This window comes from Myxine glutinosa, chromosome 1, assembly GCF_964187855.1.
Source record: "Myxine glutinosa chromosome 1, kmMyxGlut1.1, whole genome shotgun sequence".
NCBI lineage: Eukaryota > Metazoa > Chordata > Myxini > Myxiniformes > Myxinidae > Myxine > Myxine glutinosa.
In genome coordinates this window covers 316,144,719-316,166,344 of record NC_136261.1, presented here as the reverse complement: position 1 = coordinate 316,166,344, position 21,626 = coordinate 316,144,719, and the positions used below count along the sequence as shown (strand labels likewise).

At 47.7% G+C, this 21,626-nt stretch overlaps 1 protein-coding gene across 1 annotated transcript in view; it reads left to right on the top strand.

The window, feature by feature from the left end:
* The window catches only part of LCT (lactase), a gene marked incomplete in the record, with an annotated part of 262,995 nt that overhangs the window by 42,366 nt on the left and 199,003 nt on the right, over positions 1-21,626 (top strand). Inside the window, 3 exon segments of the mRNA XM_068096286.2 lie at positions 1,410-1,555; positions 1,857-2,137; positions 11,336-11,659. Of these exon segments, the coding sequence (XP_067952387.2) occupies positions 1,410-1,555; positions 1,857-2,137; positions 11,336-11,659 (751 nt within the window).

Below are 21,626 nucleotides of genomic sequence, written 5' to 3'. Positions count from 1 at the left end.
ATAAATAGACACAAAAGGTGTGCCACACACACACACACACACACACACACACACACACACACACACACACACACACACACACACACACACACACACACACACACACCTCATCCATTTATAGTAGAAAAGGTCAAAAGTGAAGGTTGCATAACATCGTCAATTATTTTGATTTGTTTTTTTTTGCTGTTTTCGTCATACTCAGCATATGGAAGAAGAAGTGTGAATACAAAGCAGATGTGAATGGGCTTTGCATTTTCAGATGCTTTCTCGTTAAATTTGTGTTTTTGGCAACAAATCACTGTATACAATCTCAACATACGATATCCACAATACTTATTACTCAATCAATCCTGGAGAAAAATTCAGGCAGTGTATTAGCACAAGGCCTGATCGAGGCCTGAAGGCCAATTATCTGGTTTTTATTTTCTTTTTGATTTTTCAAATTTTTTTTTTTATCCAAACATAGCCATCGACATTCCTCTGGATGAAAGAGGATTGTTGGTTGCATTGGTTCCTGCAGGGTCCGAATGCATAAAAGAACAAACAACCAAACTTCTTTATTTCTATATTAGATCAAGGCATCACAAATGTAATCTACTGCCATATATGGCAAAGTCATTATGACTTGCAAAATCGAAGATCAATCGTCATGAAACTTCACCAAGTTGTAGAGGTCATCACAATTGAGAATGCTATTGATTTTGAGGTCAAAGGTCATCTGGAGGTCAGATTTCTAAAACTGCCATTTTTCATCCGATTGACTTGAAAATTGAACCGCTTTTGCATATTGTCATTAAATTGGGGAACCAACTATTTTTGAGGTCGAAAGGTCAAAGGTCAACTCAAGGTCAACTTCCAAAATCATCAATTTTCATATGAAAAATCATCACTTTTCATCCTATTAACTTGAAAATTAAACAGCAATTACATGGTGCATCATTGAATTGGGAAACCAACTATTTTTGAGGTCAAAAGGTCAAAGGTCAACTCAAGGTCAAATTTCTATTATCAATTTTCATCTGAAAAATCATCAATTTTAATCCGATTGACCTGAGGTTTGATTAAGATCTCTTAATGAAATTGACAATTTGATGTATCCATGGCAACCTTTTTTGGGGAGAGGGGTGGAGTTTGCAAGTATCGTGCTCTGCATGATGTCTTCTTGTTTGAACTATTGATACAAAGTGTTGTATTTGAACTTGAAATGTCAGATATATTTAGATCCAAAATGATATTTTGCCCAAAAAACGACTCCTTTAAAATTGTCGTTGTTTATACTTGTAAGGAAGTATTCATAAGAACTTCATTTTATTCCTGTCAATGGTTGTTTCACTTTTATCCGGAAATGGTTCATCTCCATTCAACACTCTCCTTCCTTCTCCTACCCCAAACCCCCAACCTTATTTCAGACGCTTACTGTACTTCATCAAATATGAGTACGACGATCCAAAAGTGTGGGTCATGATAAATGGGTGGACAGGCAAGGGGACAGACACTACCAACGATCCAGAACGCATTTTCTACCACGAGACATATCTCAACGAGTTATTCAAAGGCAAGTGAAGAATTTTTACCATTTTTGGCACCTTTCCAACACAGTTCCTGATAATAGGAACTCCACATAATTTGTCACTTCAGGTGACAAATGTCATCGTCCAAGTGACAAAACGATCCAGAACACAGGGAGTGTCACTTGTCACTTCAAGTGACAAATCAGCAAGTGATCTGACATCAGCAAGTGAATTCTTTTGTTCGGTTGATAACATTGCATACATCAACTGAAATACAGGTGGAAACATTTTGGGACTTCGGTTCAATCTCTGCATTCTTTAATAGCTGTAATATCTCCCTGGCAGCCATGACAAAAGACAAGGTGAACGTTCGTGGATACACGGCGTGGGCGCTCATGGATAATTTTGACTGGACGATGGGTTTCACTGAGCGCCAGGGTTTGTATTACATCAACTTTTCAACTCCAGAACTCGTCCGTGTACCCAAAAGCTCAGCGAAGGTCTACAAGCAACTCATCGACACCCGCCAGTTCAGCAAGATCAGCGAATGGGAAAGCCAAGATCTCTACCAGGATCAATATTTTCCTGATAATTTTACATGGGGTGTTACCACAGCCGCTTACCAGGTGAGATTAACAACCTTGGAGTTTGTACTGTATGTCAATTACAATTTGAACGTTAATCTGAACTGAAAGTTGGCAAAGACATGCTAACAGCTGTGGGAAGCAAAGTGTAGTGGATATTTCTGATGTTAGCCCTTCATCAGTGTTTGCCATTAGCATAGCCCCATGTAAGTTTTCTATTAAAGTATTCAAGCCTTGGCCCTTTAATTTGCTGCGATGAACAGCTGACGCCGGAATACATTTTGCTCTGACGAAGGGTTAACGCCAAAAACATCAGCTTTACTTTGCTTCATGAGTGGTAGCATAATTATAGTTATAATACTTTACATATGATTCAATAAGTGTCTGTTTGGTTGTGTGTATATTTTTTTGACTTCTATGAATTCCTAAACCGCTGGGTGGAATGAGGTGAAAACTGGTGGTTGTACTCAGGGTGTGCACTGTGCACGAGGTATTTTTTTTATTTTTTTTGGTATTCAAGATCGAGGCTCGTGTAAGAGCTAACATTGATCACAAAAAGACAAACTGACACATAAAACATATGATAAAGGGAACGGGAGAACAAGATGGAGAGCAGGGACATCTGGAGATCTGTGGGAGGGAGAGGGCAACATCAGCTTCTTTTTTTTTTTTTAACCAACGAGAAGGTTTTCGGCAGTAAAGAAAAATCATAGTCCTTGGGGTTCAGGGTGTGGGGAACACCCAAATTATCTCTATGTAAATATTTATTGTATGGTGTTGCTCCCAGTGTTGCTGGGTAATAGAAGTCGTTCTTTGGGAATTAACCTGATAGTCCGTTGGAACACCAATAAATTAGCCACAAGCCTGGTGTTTGAGCTTGCCAAAGTCCTTGCTCTGTGATAAGTGTCATGATGTCAGTCCTGATTCTTTATCACCTTTGTTTCACAAATCAAACTTTGCGATTTGGTTCTGGTTTCCAAAAATTGTTGCGGTATTTATGCCAGAAAATGTCAATTTCAATAATACACTCACTCATCTCCCTCTCAAACTACTGTACCGTTGTTTGTCTCGTATATGTATACCGGTATGCCACGATATTACCATTTAAGGGGGGTGTCCCCTTAATTAAGAATTAAGAGGAACTTCTTAATTTCAATTGAATTTGAAATTTCAAACACTGCAGAACACGAATCGGAACATGAATCGGAACATATGAACCTGCAGTTTAGCAGTACTTTGGCTCTGAATTTGGCAAATTGTACGGAATCTCATCCCGAGCACACATACACACATGGGAATAAGGTGATTGTTTTAGTCTGTCTGTCTGTCTGGCAGTTAAAAAAAATGGGAAATCATTTTAAACAGGAAACTTACTGTTTTTAGGGATGCCATAAAGGATACAAACAACAGGCCTTAATAAGTAATGGAACATGTTAAATAAGGTGGTGTATAAGACACTGCATCAACAGCGATTAACTTCCAAAAAAATTTTTCCACGACCTTCAAAACCCATACTTTTTTCAGTTTAATTATATTGTCGCGCAAATCCCTCGGTTAATACCGTGGGCTCGCAGATGGCCCAAACGAACGTTAACTCCGATGCGACTATCAATTGCGCATTCGACTATAAAAGCATGGGAGGAAGAAGGAAGAGGAAGAAGCGGCAAGCTCTTACCTGACGCCCCGATGGCAGCCCTCGATCCTGTAGGGAATGAACTCAAAACGGACACGGGGGTAAAGTGTACAAAAATAAACGATTTACTATGCCGAACCCGATACAAAGAACGCGACGGAATAACTAATTATGGTTCCTAAACCGGGATCCCGCACACCTCACTTCAACAACAGCACAGGGGGATGAATTAAATAATGAAATCGTCGTGTTGTGTGCATTTGTGGGTGCGAGCTTATCTGTGTCTGTAGTCTGCAGTCGTCAGGATTCGTCCAGGCTCCGGTGTTCGCGCAACACAGGCCTCCATCCACCTCGTTCATGCCCTGCTAGGCCGCGAGCCACCTGCGCAGTGGCACGCCTCGCTCGCCCGTGGCGTCAGTCGCACGCGAGGTCCCATCTGCTCGTATCACCAAGCCTCGCTCCAAGCACCAAGACCAAGAGCAATCACCAAGCACCAAGACGACAGGGAAGAATGCAGGGAAGCAGAACGACGACCGAACCGAACCAGGGAAGAACCAGGGAAGAACCACGGAGGAACGCAGGGAAGAAGACCACGACCGAACCCAGAATGCCTGCAAGCGAGACGTTTTGTCTCCCGTGGTCTGACGTCAATTCTCCCGCGTTACCAATCAGTTCCTCCCTTCTTTGTGGTCTTTCCTGCCTTCTGACGTCACCGGCCCTTCCCCTCAAATCAATGACCTGCTTCTAAGTAGTGGTTTGGCGCCTTCCGCCCTGATTGGCCGAGTGTTCGCGCCTTCCACACTGATTGGCCGAGGTGTCAACGGTTGGTGGTCAATCAGTGAGCTGCTTCCTTCCACCTTCCTTTCACCAATCAGTGGCCAGCTCCTTATCCCAGCCAACCACACCCTGGGCGTGGTTCCAGCCTGCCTGGCACGATGTTTGTCGCCCATGGTGGCAGACTACTTGGCTGCTGCCTGTTGCTCTTCGAAAGTCATTGTGGTGGTGGGGAATTATTTACTGCGTGCACTACTGGACCTATCTAAGTGTCTATATGAGTGCGTTGCCATAATGGACCCTGGGTTGCTCACAGAGGGAACGACAAATGAGGGAATTTTACCCATAATACCTGTACTAATTAGCATGCCCCGACCCCTCGTGGCGGGGACACAGCTACAACTTATTCCGACATCTGGCTAAACATAGAACTTATTACAGGTAGATTCCCAATCACGACAGTTGAGTACCTACCGATGCAGATCTACCTGGATTTAGATATTCCTCTACCCCCCGACATAACAATATACTTGAACACTGTAGAAACTTTTTTTCAGTTGAATTATATACTTGAACACTGAAGAAACCTTTTTTCAGTTGAATTATATACTTGAACACTGAAGAAACCTTTTTTCAGTTGAATTATATACTTGAACACTGTAGAAACTTTTTTTCAGTTGAATTATATACTTGAACACTGTAGAAACTTTTTTTCAGTTGAATTATATACTTGAACACTGCAGAAACTTTTTTCAGTTGAATTATATACTTGAACACTGTAGAAACTTTTTTCAGTTGAATTATATACTTGAACACTGCAGAAACTTTTTTCAGTTGAATTATATACTTGAACACTGTAGAAACATTTTTCAGTTGAATTATATACTTGAACACTGGAAACTTTTTTTCAGTTGAATTATATATTTGAACACTGTAGAAACTTTTTTTCAGTTGAATTATATACTTGAACACTGTAGAAACTTTTTTCAGTTGAATTATATACTTGAACACTGTAGAAACTTTTTTCAGTTGAATTATATACTTGAACACTGTAGAAACTTTTTTTCAGTTGAATTATATACTTGAACACTGTAGAAACTTTTTTCAGTTGAATTATATACTTGAACACTGCAGAAACTTTTTTCAGTTGAATTATATACTTGAACACTGTAAAAACTTTTTTCAGTTGAATTATATACTTGAACACTGTAGAAACTTTTTTCAGTTGAATTATATATTTGAACACTGTAGAAACTTTTTTCAGTTGAATTATATACTTGAACACTGTAGAAACTTTTTTCAGTTGAATTACATACTTGAACACTGTAGAAACTTTTTTCAGTTGAATTATATACTTCAACACTGGAGAAAGTTTTTTCAGTTGAATTATATACTTGAACACTAGAAACATTTTTCAGTTTAATTATATACTTGAACACTGCAGAAACTTTTTTCAGTGAATTATATACTTGAACACTGGAAACTTTTTTCAGTTGAATTATATATTTGAACACTGTAGAAACTTTTTTTCAGTTGAATTATATACTTGAACACTACAACAACAACAACAACAACAACAACAACAACAACAACAACAACAACATGCATTTTAAGGTCATTTTCCCTGCTGGAGCGGGGGTGAGCCTTGCGGTCCCCATGACAATCTTCTCCATCTTGCCCTATTTTCTGCATCTCTCCTTGTTAACCCCCTTGCCCGCATTTCTTCTTCCACCATCTTTGGCCAGGTCTTTCTCGGTCTTCACCGTCCTCTACTTCCTTCTACATTCATTTCCATCACTCTTCTCAACCAGTCACTTTCATCCTTCCTCAACACATGACCAAACCATCTCAACCTGTCCCTCTTCACAACATCAATCACAGGCTCTATTCCCATCATTTTTCGCAATTCATCATTTGTCTTCCTCTCTCTCAACGATACTCCGCACATCCATCGAACCATTCGCATTTCCACCGTTTCCAACCTTCGTTGCTGCTCTACGTTCATTACCCATGTCTCGCTCACATAAATCATAACATTTCTCACACATGCAGCATACACCTTTCCCTTCAGCTTCAACGACACTCCCCTCCTCATCAGCATGCCACTCAGTTCCCGAAACTTCTTCCATGCACATCTCACTCTAGCAACCGTTGCCGAGTCTGATCCACCTTCTCCATCAGCATGTCTCCGAGGTAGCAAAATGTTTTCACACCTTCCAGCTTCACGCCATCTCCAAGATCCAACTCAATATTTCCTCCATCTGCAGCTCCCTCTGTGCACACCTTGCATTTGAATGTAGCTGCCACACTGGTTACTGACCCTCTCAGACCACTACATTTTTGATGAACCCACTCAGCGCACATTGTACATTGAATGGAGTTCACTCCGACACCCTTCCTGCACACAGCATAGGGCCACTTCCCAGGTCTTTCCACCTCACCACATGCTTTACCACTTTCCATCACCTTCGTCTTTCCGATATTCACCTTCAGACCTTTTGTCTCCATACATTCCTTCCACTTGTTCATCTTTTCCTTCAGTCCATCCATACTTTCCGCAATCAACACCAGATCATCTGCATACAACAACTCCCACGGTAAACCCTCCTTTACGTTCTGAGCCAGCACCTCCATCACAGCTACAAATAGTAGTGGACTTGTACTGACCCCTGATGCACTCCCACCTTCACCTCAAACTCACCACTGTTCCCGTCCTTCGTCCTTACAGCTGTGCGCGCTCTTTTGTACATTGCCATCACTACTCTGATCAACCATTCCTCCACTCCTAACTTCCTCATTGCCCATGTCAATACTTGGCGTGGAACCCTATCGAATGCTTTCTCCAGATCAACCAATCCAAGAAACAACTTCTTCCTCTTCTCCATGTACTTCTCCTGTGAATGCCTCACAATAAAAAGTGCGTCTGTCGTTCCTCTTCCTGGCATAAATCCAAACTGCATTTCGTCGATCTTCACTTTCTTCCTTATCCTCCTCTCCAACACCCTTTCCAATACCTTCATTCCATGCTCCAATAACTTTATCGCTCGGTACGAGCCACACTCTAGAGGGTCACCTTTCCCCTTGTATGGAGGTACGAGGGTACTCAGTTCCCAATCCACTGGAATGCGGCCTTCTTTGGCCGCCAGATTACAGATCTCTGTCATTCTCTTCACACCACAACTTCCTGATGCCTTCAACATATCTCCCACAACTCCCGTCGGCCCTGCCGCTTTTCTACTCTTCATTGCTTTTATCGCTTCCTCAACTTCCTTCTCAGTTATCTTCTCTGCCGGTCCTAAAACTGGGTTACTCTCGATGTTGCCATCCCATTCATTCTCTGTATTCAACAGCATTTCCATATATCTTTTCCATCTTCCTTTAATTCCATCTGGGTCCACAACGATTTGTCCCACTTCATCCTGCAAGCAACTCACCCCCATCACATCACACCTCTCTTTCGCTATCTGCTTTGCAATCCTGAATACTGCTCTCTGACCCTCTTCCGAATCCAAGCGTTCTCCGAACATTTTCCTACATGCCTCCTGCGCCTTTGCTCCCTCTTTCTTTGCAGCCTTCTTGGCTGCCTTATAACTTTCATGCTCTGCTGTTTCTGCTCCTGTACCCTTCGCCTTCTGCCACTCCTTGAACTTCTTCCTCTTCTCGTCAAGCCTCTTTCCAACTTCATTATCCCACCACCATGTTTCCGAGTGCCTCGGTGGTCCTTTTGTCCATCCACATACCTCACCAACGGCTCCCAACAGACTAGTTTTCATTGACATCCAACCACTTTCAAGCTCAACCACATCATCCTCTTCCCTTCTCAGCCTCTCTTTTAATGCCTCCCTTACTGTCACCTCTTTCAACCTCCACACCTTCATTCTTGGTTGGTACTTCACCCGCCGAGCTCTCCTCGCACCTTTCACCCTTATGTCGCAGACAACCATGTGGTGCTGTGAAACAGCCTCCTCCCCCGGGATCACCTTTGTGTCCCGGAGGTGCCCCCTATCTCGCCTACGCACCATCAGGTAGTCAACGGTTGTCGTCGACCCACCTGACGTGTATGTAACAAGCTTATTATCCTCTTTCTGGAACTGAGTATTACAAATCAACAAATCAGCTCCATCAGCAAACTCCAAAATCCTTTCACCTTCTCCATTTCTCACACCATATCCGTAACCCCCATGAACTCCGTCAAAACCATCCATACTCCTTCCCACATGTCCATTTAGGTCTCCTCCTACCACAACAACTTCCTCATCTTTCACGTTTTCCATCAGCTTCTCTATTGCACACCAGAACTTGTCCTTCTCTTCATCGCTCCGACCAACCTGCGGAGCATATCCTGAGATGACGTTCACCAAGAGCTTTCTAATCATCATTTTCACCATCATCAACCTATCACTCACTCTCGTCACACTCACCACACTGTCTACAAACTCCTCAGAAAACAGGACACCAACACCATTCACGCCCTCCAGGCACCCTTGCCACACAAACTTGTATTTCTGTCCCTGCCTACCCTTCACCATTCTCACACCACTTTCCTTCCATCTCGTCTCTTGCACACAACATATGTCCGTCCACACTTCTTCTAAACCAATACTTCCACCACTTCTCCTGACCTCCCTGTCATTGTCCCTGCATTCCATGTCACAAACCTCAGAAACCGATCTCCACTTCGGGCTTTACTCTGCCCATATGTAGTTGTAATTGTCATGGTTCTCTTTTTCAGGCAATGTTTTTATGGCCGGATGCCCTTCCTGACGCCAACCCTCTTAGTCATCTCTTACAACACGCAGGGATGCGGTGTACCTATTCTAAACCAGGGTATACACTGGGAAACGTTTAAAACATGGAAATTCTGGGGGGGGGGGTGGGGGGGCATCACGGCTGCGGGGGCCGTGTCAACACCACGCCACGTTTGCCCGGTCAGCACCACGGCGGCCCAGTCAGCACCACACCCTTGGAAAGGACTTCGATGCATGTTGGCCCGGTCAGCCCAGAGCCTGGCGCGAAGTCCAAGGACATCAGCACGTCATCCGAAAACAGCTCCGGATGGCGCGAACCAGGTCCTGACACGCCCTTGCTCGCTTGGCCCCGATGAAGGCCTCGCTGGGTGTTCTCCAAACAGGGGCAAAATCGCCCAAGCCGCGCTGGATTTCGGCAGCAGAAGCCTTGCTCGTTCAGCCCCGATGAAGGCCTCGCTGTGTGTTCTCCAAACAGGGGCAGAATCACCCAAGCCGCGCTGGATTTCGGTGGCGGAAAGCAGCCACGAACCGACGTTATTCGGTCGGGCTTTTCGTTGAATCTATGCTGCTGAATATCACACACGTCGGCCCGGTCGGCCCAGAGCCTGGCGCGAAGTCCAAGGACATCAGCACGTCATCCGAAAACAGCTCCGAAAAGCTCTTCCCTCCGAGCTGCTCTTGAACCTCGTCAGAAATCGTCCCGGTTCGTCTCAGGCCTCCACGTCCTAGCGCAGGTAACTGCAAGCTGCACTGCCCATGGGCGGGAACTAGGCCTTGCTGCACGGTCCGCTCACTCCTGGCTCCGTGCGCGCAGGAAACTGCAGGCTGCACTGCCCGTGGGCGGGAACTAGGCCTCGCTGCACGGTCCGCTCACTCCTGGCTCCGTGCGCGCAGGAAACCGCAGGCTGCACTGCCCGTGGGCGGGAACTAGGCCTTGCTGCTCGGTCCGCTCACTCCTGGCTCCGTGTGCGCAGGAAACTTAAGGCTGCACTGCCCGTGGGCGGGAACACCACTTATGTCACTGTAGAACACTGTAGAAACTTTTTTCAGTTGAATTATATACTTGAACACTGTAGAAATTTTTTCAGTTGAATTATATACTTGAACACTGTAGAAACTTTTTTCAGTTGAATTATATACTTGAACACTATAGAAACTTTTTTTCAGTTGAATTATATATTTGAACACTGTAGAAACTTTTTTTCAGTTGAATTATATATTTGAACACTGTAGAAACGTTTTTCAGTTGAATTATATACTTGAACACTGTAGAAACGTTTTTCAGTTGAATTTATATATTTGAACACTGCAGAAACTTTTTTTCAGTTGAATTATATATTTGAACACTGTCGAACACAAATCGTCTTCTTGTCACTTCCAAAAACCTCTAGTTTAGCAGTACTTGGAAAAAAGATTGTGCTATTTTACGCCATCTCGACCAATCAAATTTGATGCCCACACGCTCAACGTTGAGGAATATTGAGATTCAGACAAAATCACGGCTCGTAGGAAATATAGATTGTGCTCGCAAATGCAAAGCAAGAATTTAAAAGACCATTCCAATATCCTTTTTCTCAAAACTGCACAGGATAAAGTGTTTTATAAACGATATACTGTAGTTATTTATGCATCTTGTCTTGTCTCGTATATATTTAATTTTTTTCTCAGTCATGACAGTTTCACCTCCTCCTGAAATACAAATCTGCTATTTTATTTTTACCTGCAAGTTATACTGAAAGCACCTCAAAAGCTTACTCGCCCGTTATGTTTATTGCACTTACTTTTTTGAAAATGTGTTACTTGTAAAGCTGTTCAAAAAAAATTTGCTTATAGTATATTGACATCTTCCTTGAGCTTTTTCATTGCCACTAGAGTTATGGGACTCAGTTCTGCTTGGACTGGTTCCAGCACAAAGATGTGCCACACTGTTGAGTGAAGACTCGTCCGTTTTCTATTTGAGACATGGAAAGCCAAACTTGTGTTTTTTCCTCTATTTGTTGTAGTGAAGATAACTTTATCTAGTTTGTACAACATTAGTTCGAAAACCTTTGTATTTCTCTTGCAATATTCTTTATGCCTATCTAGATTGAAGGTGGCTGGGATGAAGATGGCAAAGGGGTCAGCATTTGGGACATGTTTGTACAAAGTCCGATGAAAGTCATCAGAGATGGAGGAGATGGCACAATTGCCTGTGACAGCTACCACCATCCAGATCGTGATGTAAGACTGATCAAAATGCTCAATGTCACTCACTATATGCTCTCCTTGTCATGGTCACGGATACTGCCAACTGGGAAAAATTCGAGTATCAACGGAGAAGGTGTGGCATATTATCATCGTGTGCTTGATGGTCTGGCAGATGCAGGCATTGAACCTGTTCTCACGCTGTACCACTGGGATCTACCATATGTACGTATCAAAATACCCATTATATTTGTGCTTTTATTATTGCGTACACAGTTCTGAATAACTTGGCTGTCAGAGTAAATGAGGCCATTCATTGCAGTTTTATAAATGGCTTCTTGCTGCTGTATTGTTTCCAGTTCTGCATTATATTGATGACAAGTTTGACTCATAATGTGACACAGTTTGTACAGTTAACACAGTTCCAATGTTATTGGTCATGTGTGTATATATATATATATATATATATATATATATATATATATATATTACATTATATATACCTTCTCAGCCTATTATTTTGGAAAAGTTATTTATATATATATATATATATATATATATATATATATATATATATATATATATATATATATATATATATATATATATATATATATATATATATTGTTACAGTTCTTAGAACCTTCACTTTGTAAATTTAGTATTTAAATTTCCTATGTACATTTCCCCTTTAATTGGCTGTTAATTGAAATGAGTGCACCTTAGCTAGTCCATGTACAAGCACGTAGAAAATCATATACCCTTCTAAATAGTTATTTCCTTATTATGCATATTAGTTTAAGGCTGTGTTTCCCACTAGTTGACCCTGCATTGCACCAAATGACATAAGATAGATCCCTCCGACGCCCCCATGGCATCTTCGAAGTGCCAGTAACTTTGGGTGGGGTTATTGGCACCACCCTTACCCCAAGACTCCATTACGCACGCGGTCAGCTCGGAGAAGAAAGGCGTGTCTCCACCTCGTCATGAGAAGGAGGAGTGAGCCAGCCCCCAATCAACCAACCAAGCATGAGGGGTTTGGCCTGAGAGGGCAGAGGAAAGAAACTTTGGGGAGGTTCAAGAAGATTCTAGGGCATGGTTATATAACCCGTCACGCGGAGCCCCCACCTCAGTCCAGTTGAGGAGGAGCTGAGATGCGCGAAGGAGTCCACCGCAGCTGAACCAACCACAGCTTTGAGTCCACCGCAGATGAACCAACCGCAGCTTTGAGACCACCGCAGTTTTGACCACCGCAGCTCGGAGATTTGACAGCGGTTTCGGCCGCGGCTACGAGGCAACGCCGCCGTGCGGATACGATTGAGGAGGGTCGGCGGCTGCTCACCTCGAGCCGCGCGATCGCACCAACCGGACCCGCATCCTTCCCGCCCTGTGGTCCCACCTCCTCATCCGTCCAGCCATCCACCTCCTGCCATTCCCGTCATCATCCCCGTGTAAGTCTGACTGTCGTCTGTCTTTTGTCTTGTCCTGGGGTTTAAGTAAGCTTGTATAGGTAAGCTAGTATTTGCACTGTGTCGTCTTCTTCTTCTGTAAATTCTTTTCGTATTTTTCCTTCTTCCTTGGTGTCTTTGGTCTTGTACATAATAGTTAGTAATAAATCCTGTTCTTCCTACCTTGCCTTCTTTCCTTCACATCCGTTCGTCCTTGTCTTTTCCATCATTGAATACCTGTGGCACGATTTGGCCAATGCATAAGAATCGGGTCCAGTTTCTGTTAACGGTTCGAGCCGCAGGCTGCCATCCACTCGGCAAAATAACATGTTGTCCACGGTCTCGAACGAGGTTGCTCACCTGCCTCTCTGGAGGGAGCTGGGCAGCTTCAGGACTCACGTCGGTCAGTCGCAGACAAGGGGATTAATCCCCCCTTGGTAAGGGGAAAAAGGGCCGACGGTGAGATCCGCAACAATATATATATATATATATATATATATATATATATATATATATATATATATATATATATATATATATATATATATATATATATATATATATAAATAATATATATATATAATATATATACACACCACCAGTCAAAAGTTTTGGAACACCTCAATTTTTCCAGTTTTTATTGAAATTTATGCAGTTCAATGTCCAGTGAATAACATGAAATGGTACAAAGGTAAGCAGTAAACTGCTCGAGGTTAAAAAACAAGTTTAGGTTTGCAAAAACGGGAAAATAATGTAGATTGCACAGTTATATTGTAAAAAAAAAAGGCCTTCTTCAGGGAACAAGTTATGGTTTAACAACTTACAGCTTGTCTGCAGCAATGTAAGTACATTAAGCCTTGAAAGTTTATGCAAACAATTCCTACAGGTGTCCCAACCTCTGCTGATTACTTGATTACAAACCCCCTGCCTGTATAAAAGCAGTCTTGGAACAGACTGTTATTTCACCCTCTGAAGCATTATTTGCACAATATTGCACTGCAGGAAGTAGTATATTGGAAACTGGAGGAAACTCTGACAGGAAGAGGTCTGGCAGACCCAAAGCCACAACAGAATCAGAAGACAAGTTTCTGAGAGTCAACAGCTTGCGTGACACGCGGCTCACAGGACAACAGCTTCAAGCACAGCTTAACACTGTTCGAAGTAAGCAAGTCTCAGTTTCAACTGTGAAGAGAAGACTTCGAGCTGCAGGTTTGACAGGTCAAGTGGCAGAAAGAAAGCCATTGTTAAGATGGCAAAATAAGAAAAAGAGGCTTGCCTGGGCCATGAAGCACCGCAAGTTGCTTCCCGAACTTCCCGAACAAGAACTTCCGGAACAATATTTGATTTCCATTGCAGAAAGAATGCCACGAGTGTGTTCAGCGGTTATACAGTCATGTGAAAAAGTAAGTACACCCCATGTAAAGTTTTGACTGTTTCAAAACATTTCAACATACAGCTATTTGATCTTCATTTCAACAATATTGATAGATAAAGGTGATATAATATAACAAATATCATGAAACATTTACATTTTGTAGTCCATTGTATAATTTAAATAAACATGAATGCAAATTTCGCATGTGGAAAAAGTAAGTACACCCCGACATTTATCACTACTTCAAATACCTAAAATTAGAATCAGGTGCATCAGCTCAGGTGCAAATGATTATAACATCGTTCGAGAGGATCTTGGAGGAACCTGTCTTATTTAAACATCAGACATTTCGTTTGGTTTGCTCTTTGTTGTTGAAGTGTGCGGCGTCACCATGCCTAGCTCAAAAGAGCTCTCTGAAGCCTTCAGAAAGAAGGTTATAGCTACCTACGAGCCTGGGGAGGGATTTAAAAAGATCTCTAAACAATTTGAAATCAATCATTTGACTGTCCGGAAGATCATCTACAAGTGGAGAAGATTCCAAACAACTGCCAACTTGTTCAGGCCAGGCTGCCCCAGCAAGTTCAGCCCGAGAGCAGACTGCAAGATGCTGAAAGAAGTCTCTAAGAACCTCAGAATGTCATCACGGGACCTACAGGTAGCTCTTGCCACTGTTGATGTCAAAGTGCACGAGTCTACCATTAAAAAGAGGCTGCACAAACGTGATCTACATGGGAGGTGAGCCAGGAGGAAACCTTTTCTGTCCAGAAAGAACATCAGGGCAAGACTAAAGTTTGCCAATGAACACCTCGGCAAAGACCAGCACTTCTGGAACAATGTGCTCTGGACAGATGAGTCGAAGGTAGAGCTATTTAGCCACAGTACCAGAAGACATGTTTGGCGAAAACCAAAGACAGCATTTGACCACAAGAACCTGATACCAACTGTAAAGCATGGTGGTGGAAATATTATGGTTTGGGGCAGCTTTGCTGCATCGGGGCCTGGGCAGCTCACCATCATATAATCCACTATGAATTCTTCATTGTACCAGAGGGTGCTTGAGGATAATGTGAGGCCATCTGTCGGAAAGATGAAGCTCAACCGAAGGTGGACCTTGCAACATGACAATGATCCTAAACACCTTAAATCCACCAAGGAATGGCTGAAAAGAAAGAAATGGTGGGTTCTGGAATGGCCAAGTCAAAGCCCGGATCTAAATCCCATCAAGATGTTGTGGGGGGATTTGAAACGAGCTGTGCATGCAAGAAACCCCTCAAACATCGCACAGCTGAAAGAATTCTGCATGGAGGAGTGGGCAAAAAGTTCTCCCAAGCGATGTCAGAGACTGGTAGACAGTTATAAGAAACGCCTACTTGAGGTTGTTTCTGCCAAAGGGGGCAATACCACCTATTAGAGCCAAGGGGGTACTTACTTTTTCCACATGCGAAATTTGTATTTATGTTTATTTAAATTATACAATGGACTACAAAATGTAAATGTTTCATGTTATTTGTTATATTATATTGTGGCGGACATGAAAGCATTGACGTGGTGACATCACCCCGCACACCAAGTGGGGGTGGGCCACGCCCGGGAGAGAGGCGTGGCCTCACGATATACACGGGGCGCGCAGCCCTGAGCAGCTCAGTGTTACAGTGAGCTCTTGAATAAAGACTCTTACAAGTTACCGCGTTGTCCGCTTCCTCCTTGCTCACAAGCAGCACGCGTAACGCCGCGCTTTACTGGTGACCTCGACGTTGGATCTGCCGTAGCGATCCTTCCAAACACGACGCCATTGCCATGGCCAACAACGCGATGTCGGTTAAACTTCCCGAATTTTGGGAGGCCCAGGCCGAAGTTTGGTTCGTCCAAGCCGAAGCCCAGTTTCAGCTTCGGCGCCTCACCGGCGACGACACGCGCTACTGCCACGTCGTCGCCTCCCTCGGGCCCGGGATGGCCGCTCGAGTTGTGTCCGTCCTTCGCCACCCACCGGACGGCCACAAGTACGAGGCACTCAAGCGGCTGCTCCTAGCCACGTTCGGCCTCACGGAGGACGCACGGGCCGAACGCCTCCTGGATCTCCCCGAGCTCGGCGACACGCGCCCGTCAGTCCGAATGGACCATATGCTGTCACTGTTGTGCGACGAAGCCCCTGGTTCTCTATTCCGGGCACTTTTCCGTCGCAAACTTCCAGTACAGGTACGCCTCGCGTTGGCCGGGACTGTGCTAACGGAACCCCGAGCATTGGCCGCCGAGGCGGACAGGTACTTCGCGGCTTCGGACACGTGGGTGAGAGTCGGTGCGGCCCACCTCGTGGATCCCGAGGCTGATGCTGATCCACAGCATCAGCTTCCACAGCATACACAGCATGCTGATACGCACCTCGTGGCCGCCGCCACGCCCCGCCCTCCGCCGCGGCGAAAACCGCCACCGCGGGGAAAACCGCCAGCTCAACCGGCCTGGCGGAGCCAGCCGCACTCCTCCAGCTCCACCACCTGGTGCTGGTTCCACGCCAAGTTCAGCCACGAGGCTCGACAGTGTCATCCGCCATGCTCCTTCAACAGGTCGGGAAATGCCCGGGCCGGCGCTCAATAGTGGCAATGAGCGCCGGCCGTTCGAGCAGCCTGCTGTTCATAACGGACACCTTATCCGGGCGCCGTTACCTGTGCGACACGGGAGCGCAGGTGAGTGTCATTCCTGCCGGTACGTCGGACAAGCACGCCGCGGGCGGGGGCCCCGCGCTGCTTGCCGCGAACGGGACGCCCATTCGTACGTACGGAAAACGCTGCCTCTCTCTGCGGTTCGGAGGGCAGGTTTTCCGATGGTCGTTCGTCACCGCCGACGTGCCCATGGCATTGCTTGGCGCAGACTTCCTGTGCGCCAATGGGCTCCTGGTCGACGTAAAGCACAGACGTCTTGTCCAGGCCGAGACGTTCAGCTCGCTCGCATGTGCGCTGCCCAGCTCGTCGAGCTGCTCACCGAGCGGCTTGCCAAGCGGCTTGCCGAACGGTTCGGTTCCGGCCACGTTTATCTGTACGCTTCCGGCAGCGGACGAATTCACCCGCCTCCTCGCCGGCTTCCCGGCCCTCACACGGCCCACCTTCTCGGCGGGGGCCATCAAGCACGGGGTGGCCCATCACATCCCCACCGTCGGGCCACCGGTCTACGCCCGGGCACGCCGCCTCGAGCCGACGAAGCTGGCGGTAGCAAAAGCGGCGTTCGCTACCCTGGAGCGACTCGGCATCGTTCGGCGCTCGGAGAGTGCTTGGGCGTCGCCGCTGCACATCGTGCCAAAGCCCGGCGGGGGATGGTGACCGTGCGGGGACTATCGCCGTCTCAATGATGCCACCACCCCCGACCGCTACCCCGTCCCCCACATTCAGGACTTTTCTGCCCGTTTGGCGGGCATGTCCTTCTTCTCGAAGGTGGACCTCATACGCGGCTACCATCAGGTCCCCGTCAGGCCGGAGGACGTCCCGAAGACGGCGGTCATCACGCCGTTCGGACTCTTCGAATTCCTGCGGATGCCCTTCGGTCTGAAGAATGCGGCTCAGGCGTTCCAGCGGCTGATGGACAGCATCCTGCGCGACTTGGATTTTGTATACGTCTACCTGGACGATATCCTCGTCACCAGCGCGTCCCGGGAAGAGCACCTACACCACCTCCGCACGCTCTTCGAATGCCTGGGCCAGCATGGCCTGATTGTGAACCCCGCAAAGTGCCGGTTCGGCGTCGCCGTAATCGATTTTCTGGGGCACCGCGTCACCAGGCACGGAGCCGTCCCCCTGCCGGCCAAGGTGGAGGCGGTGAAGGGGTTTCCGCGCCCCCGCACGATCAGGGGGCTGCAGGAGTTCCTGGGCATGGTGAACTTTTACCATCGGTTCCTGCCCCGTATCGCCCAGCTCCTGCGCCCCCTGCACGAAGCTCTCCGAGGTAAGCCGGGCAAAGGCGACGTTACCTGGACTGAGCAGATGGACACGGCGTTCACGGGCATGAAGCTCGCCTTGGCTAACGCCACCATGCTCGCGCACCTGGCGCCCGATGCACCGATCGCCCTCTCCACCGACGCCTCGGACTACGCGGTGGGCGCGGTGCACGAGCAATGGGTGCGTGGAGCTTGGCAACCGCTGGCGTTCTTTAGCCGGCAGCTTCGCCCGACCGAACGCCGTTACAGTACCTTCGACCGCGAGTTGCTCGGGCTTCACTTGGCGGTCAGGCACTACCGCCATCTGCTCGAGGGCCGTGCGTTCACGGCCTTCGTCGACCACAAGCCACTGATCTTCGCGATGGGCAAGGTCACTGAGCCGTGGTCGGCCCGGCAGCAGCGTCACCTCTCGGCCGTGTCCGAGTACACGACGGACATCCGGCACGTCGCGGGGAAGGACAACCCGGTGGCGGATTGCCTTTCCCGGGCCGTCGCCCACGCAGTCCACCTCGGCATCGACTATGCCCGGATGGCAGTGGACCAGGCCGCTGACCCCGACGTCCAGGCCTTGCGGACCGCCGTCACGGGCCTCCGCGTCACCGAGGTGCCGTTCGACGGCGCGGGCGCGGCCCTCTTGTGCGACGTCTCCCTCGGGCGGCCTCGCACCATCGTGCCCGCGGGCTGGCAGCGCCAGGTGTTTGACGCCATCCACTGCCTGTCCCACCCGGGCGCGACGGCCTCCCAAAGGTTGATCGCCGACAAATTCGTCTGGCATGGCCTCCGGAAAGCCGTCCGCGGCTGGGCCAGGGCGTGCCAGCGCGCCAAGGTGCACCGGCACACCCAGGCCCCGTTGGCCCCGTTTACAGTGCCGGAACGCCGGTTTGACCACGTCCACGTGGACCTGGTGGGACCTCTGCCCCCCTCACGGGGTTTCACCCACGTCCTCACCATGGTGGACCGCACCACCCGGTGGCCGGAGGCCGTGCCCTTGGCGTCGACGATGGCGGCGGACGTCGCGCAGGCTTTCATCGCCACCTGGGTTGCCCGGTTCCGCGCCCCCTCAGACATCTCGTCCGACCGCGGCCTGCAGTTCACCTCGGAGCTCTGGGGGGCGGTCGCGCAGGGGCTCGGGGTCCGGCTGCACCGAACCACGGCCTACCACCCCCAGGCTAATGGCCTGTGTGAGCGATTTCACCGCTCATTGAAGGCCGCGCTCCGGGCCACCCTCCGCGACGGCGGCTGGGTCAACAGGCTCCCCTGGGTCCTGCTGGGTCTCCGGACGACGCCCAAGGAGGACCTGCGTGCATCCACGGCGGAGTTGGTCTTCGGGCAACCACTGCGGGTGCCGGGCGAGTTCCTCCCCGACTCCACGGCACCATGGTCCGCGGCACAGCAGCGCTCCGCTCTGCAGGAGACCGCCCAGAGGTTCGCCCCGGTGCCAACGGCACGCCACTGGCACCCACCGACGCACGTCGCCCCGGAGCTTCGCACGGCGGAGTACGTCTTCGTCCGCCACGATGCCCACCGGACACCACTGCGGCCCCCGTACGACGGGCCTTTCCGTGTGCTGGAGACCGGGGTGAAGCACTTCACCCTGGACATCGGCGGTACTCCTGACCGCGTTTCTGTGGACCGCCTCAAGCCGGCCCACCTCGACGTGGACCATCCACCGCCAGTGGCCCGACCCCCGCGTCGGGGCCGCCCCCCTGCGGGCGGACCGACCCCCGGCACCGCCCAGCCCCGCCGCCACGCCGCCCCCTGGTCCTGCACCCATCCCAGGGGCAGCCGGAGGCATCCCAGATGGCATCCCTGCATCCCAGACGCCGCCAGTCGCCAGGGGGCGCTTCGGCCGGGTCATCCGTTTGCCCCGCAAACTGACCCTTCAGGTGCGCGGGGATTCTGGGGGGGCGCGTGTGGCGGACACGAAAGCACTGACGTGGTGACATCACCCCGCACACTAAGTGGGGGTGGGCCACGCCCGGGAGAGAGGCGTGGCCTCACGATATACACGGGACGCGCAGCCCTGAGCAGCTCAGTGTTACAGTGAGCTCTTGAATAAAGACTCTTACAACTTACCGCGTTGTCCGCTTCCTCCTTGCTCACAAGCAGCGCGCGTAACGCCGCGCTTTAATATCACCTTTATCTATCTTAAAGGCTAACCCCCGCTCTAGCGGGGAAAATGACCTTAAAACGATCATTCATTCATTCATATTCACCTTTATCTATCAATATTGTTGAAATGAAGATCAAATAGCTGTATGTTGAAATATGTTGAAAAAGTCGAAACTTTACATGGGGTGTACTTACTTTTTCACGTGATTGTATCTGCAAAAGGTAGCTACTTTGCTGAGTCAAAAATTTAAATGAAATTTTGTTCAACAAAATGATTCTATGATTTCTTTTTTATCTCCAATTGTTTATTTGTTCTATGCTTAATTTAAAAGTACATTGAGACATTAAACTGCGTAAATTTCAATACAAACTGGAAAAATTGAGGCGTTCTAAAACTTTTGACCGGTAGTGTGTGTGTGTGTGTGTGTGTGTGTGTGTGTGTGTGTGTGTGTGTGTGTGTGTGTGTGTGTGTGTGTGTGTGTGTGTGTGTGTGTTTGTTTCCCCCTTCATAAGAGTAGGTTTTACAGGCTTTGAGTAATGCTTTAGGAGGGATTTGAGTGGGCAGTTTAAATGGGCAATCTTTGAACACGACTGTGTGTCCACCGGTTTAAAGACCTAAAAGACTCGGAGGACCCAGAGCACCCCAAGGACTCTGAAGACCCAAAATACCCCAGAAACCCAAAATACCCCAAAGACCCAAAAGTCTGAAAAGACCCTGAAGTCCCAATGATCCCCAAAGACCCAAAAGACCCTGAAGACCCAAAAGACTGAAAAGGCCCAATGGACCCCAAACACACAAAATACCCCGAAGACCCAAAAGACCATGAAGACCCAAAATACCCCGAAGACCCAAAATATCCCAAAGACCCAAAAGACAGAAAATACCCTAAAGACCCAAATGGACCCCAAAGACCCAAAATTTTGGAAAGACCCAAAATACCCAAAAGACTCTTTGGACCCAAAAGACCCCAAGGACCCAGAAGACCCCCAAAGCCCCAAAAGACTGAAAAGACCCCAAAGACCCTTAAATATCCCAAAGACCCTTAAATAGACATCGGAAGTCTTGGCAGTGCCCATATGTTTTATACCTCTCCCACCCCCCCCCCCCCCCTTCCCATGCCTCCCCCCAAAGCCCTCTCCCTCCCACAGTTCTCTCGATGTCTCCATGTCTCTCGGTCCCTGCTCTCAAATGTTGTGTTTGTGTCCTTCCCCCTCTCTCCCCATCTTGTCTACCGCTCCCGATGTTATTTGTTTTGTGTGTCTGTTTGTCTTTCTGTGTGATTAATGTTCGCTCTTTCACGAGCCTCGATCTTGTATACAAAAAAAAAAAAAAAA